The 1449-nt window shown below is 35.3% G+C and overlaps 1 protein-coding gene across 1 annotated transcript; it reads left to right on the top strand.

Annotated features, from left to right (window-relative positions):
- Positions 1-441: 441 nt before the first annotated feature.
- Positions 442-932, top strand: LOC126766880 (histone H3). The gene has a single exon (XM_050484561.1). It carries the CDS (start codon positions 480-482, stop codon positions 888-890), a length of 411 nt encoding a protein of 136 aa, XP_050340518.1. The 5' UTR covers positions 442-479; the 3' UTR covers positions 891-932.
- Positions 933-1449: the final 517 nt, after the last annotated feature.

The raw sequence follows: 1449 nt of genomic DNA, 5'->3' as shown, positions 1-1449 counted from the left end.
TAATTGTATATCGTGGTCCTGAAAAGGACCGTTTTGTTTTTTTTTTATATTTGATAGGAAAATTGTTTAACCGCCGAATCCATACAAGGTACGTCCTTGTCTCTTCAAAGCATATACAACATCCATTGCTGTAACTGTCTTCCTTTTAGCGTGTTCAGTATAGGTAACTGCATCACGGATAACATTCTCTAAAAATACTTTTAAGACTCCACGAGTTTCTTCATATATCAAACCAGATATACGTTTTACACCTCCACGACGAGCCAAACGCCGAATAGCAGGCTTAGTGATTCCCTGGATGTTATCACGTAAAACTTTACGATGACGCTTAGCACCACTTCATCCACCCCGATAATATGAACTTTTGAAACGTTCTGAAGTATTTTATTACTTGTGCACAAATTATTAGTGTGTGGTAAAATATATTAGTGCAGTGACTTTTCAGTTAAGGTGAAAATTAAATAAGTGCAGTGAAAAAAATGGCTCGTACAAAACAAACAGCCCGTAAATCGACTGGTGGTAAAGCACCACGCAAGCAATTGGCAACCAAAGCAGCTCGTAAAAGTGCTCCGGCAACTGGTGGTGTAAAGAAACCTCATCGTTATCGCCCCGGTACAGTTGCATTACGAGAAATTCGTCGTTACCAAAAAAGTACTGAATTATTAATCCGAAAATTGCCATTCCAACGTTTGGTTCGAGAAATTGCTCAAGATTTCAAAACAGATTTACGTTTCCAAAGTTCTGCTGTTATGGCTCTACAGGAAGCAAGTGAAGCATATTTGGTTGGTCTGTTTGAGGATACAAATTTGTGCGCCATTCATGCAAAGCGTGTCACAATTATGCCAAAAGATATTCAATTGGCCAGACGTATTCGTGGAGAACGTGCTTAATTGATTTGAAGAAGATAAATATCCAAACGGTCCTTTTCAGGACCACAATTGCTCAACGAAAGATCAAAATTTTACATATAATGATAAAAATAAATACTTAAACGGTCCTTTTCAGGACCACAATTTCTCAGCAAAAGATTAAAACTTTAAATCTTATGATATACTATGTATATGCTGTAGATAGAAATTAATTTACAAATTAAATTCCGAATAGAATCCACGGAACCTGTACATGTATACCACCATCAAGTTTTTTTCGCTACGAGTATTATCTACCTACTGTATTATACCGTACGCTGTCTCTCCAGATGACTTTACTTATACATTCATGAGTATGAATCTAATATTTGTTGTTGTTGTTATATGTGTATCGTATGCAACCAGTTTTATATAACGAATCAAGTTTTATTACTAATACATATGTAGTTTTTTTTTGAAAGTAATATCAACCTCTTTGAATATAAAAGTTTGTCGTCCTGAAAAGGACGGTTTTTTTCTTTTTTTTAGATAATATGTCTCTCCGAGATAGAAATTTATGCTTTTTCTCAGTCTTCTTTGG

This window comes from Bactrocera neohumeralis, unplaced genomic scaffold (assembly GCF_024586455.1).
Source record: "Bactrocera neohumeralis isolate Rockhampton unplaced genomic scaffold, APGP_CSIRO_Bneo_wtdbg2-racon-allhic-juicebox.fasta_v2 ctg2821, whole genome shotgun sequence".
NCBI classification, from domain to species: Eukaryota; Metazoa; Arthropoda; class Insecta; order Diptera; family Tephritidae; genus Bactrocera; species Bactrocera neohumeralis.
The sequence above is the reverse complement of the archived record's forward strand: the minus strand, read 5'-3'. Positions and strand labels throughout refer to the sequence as shown.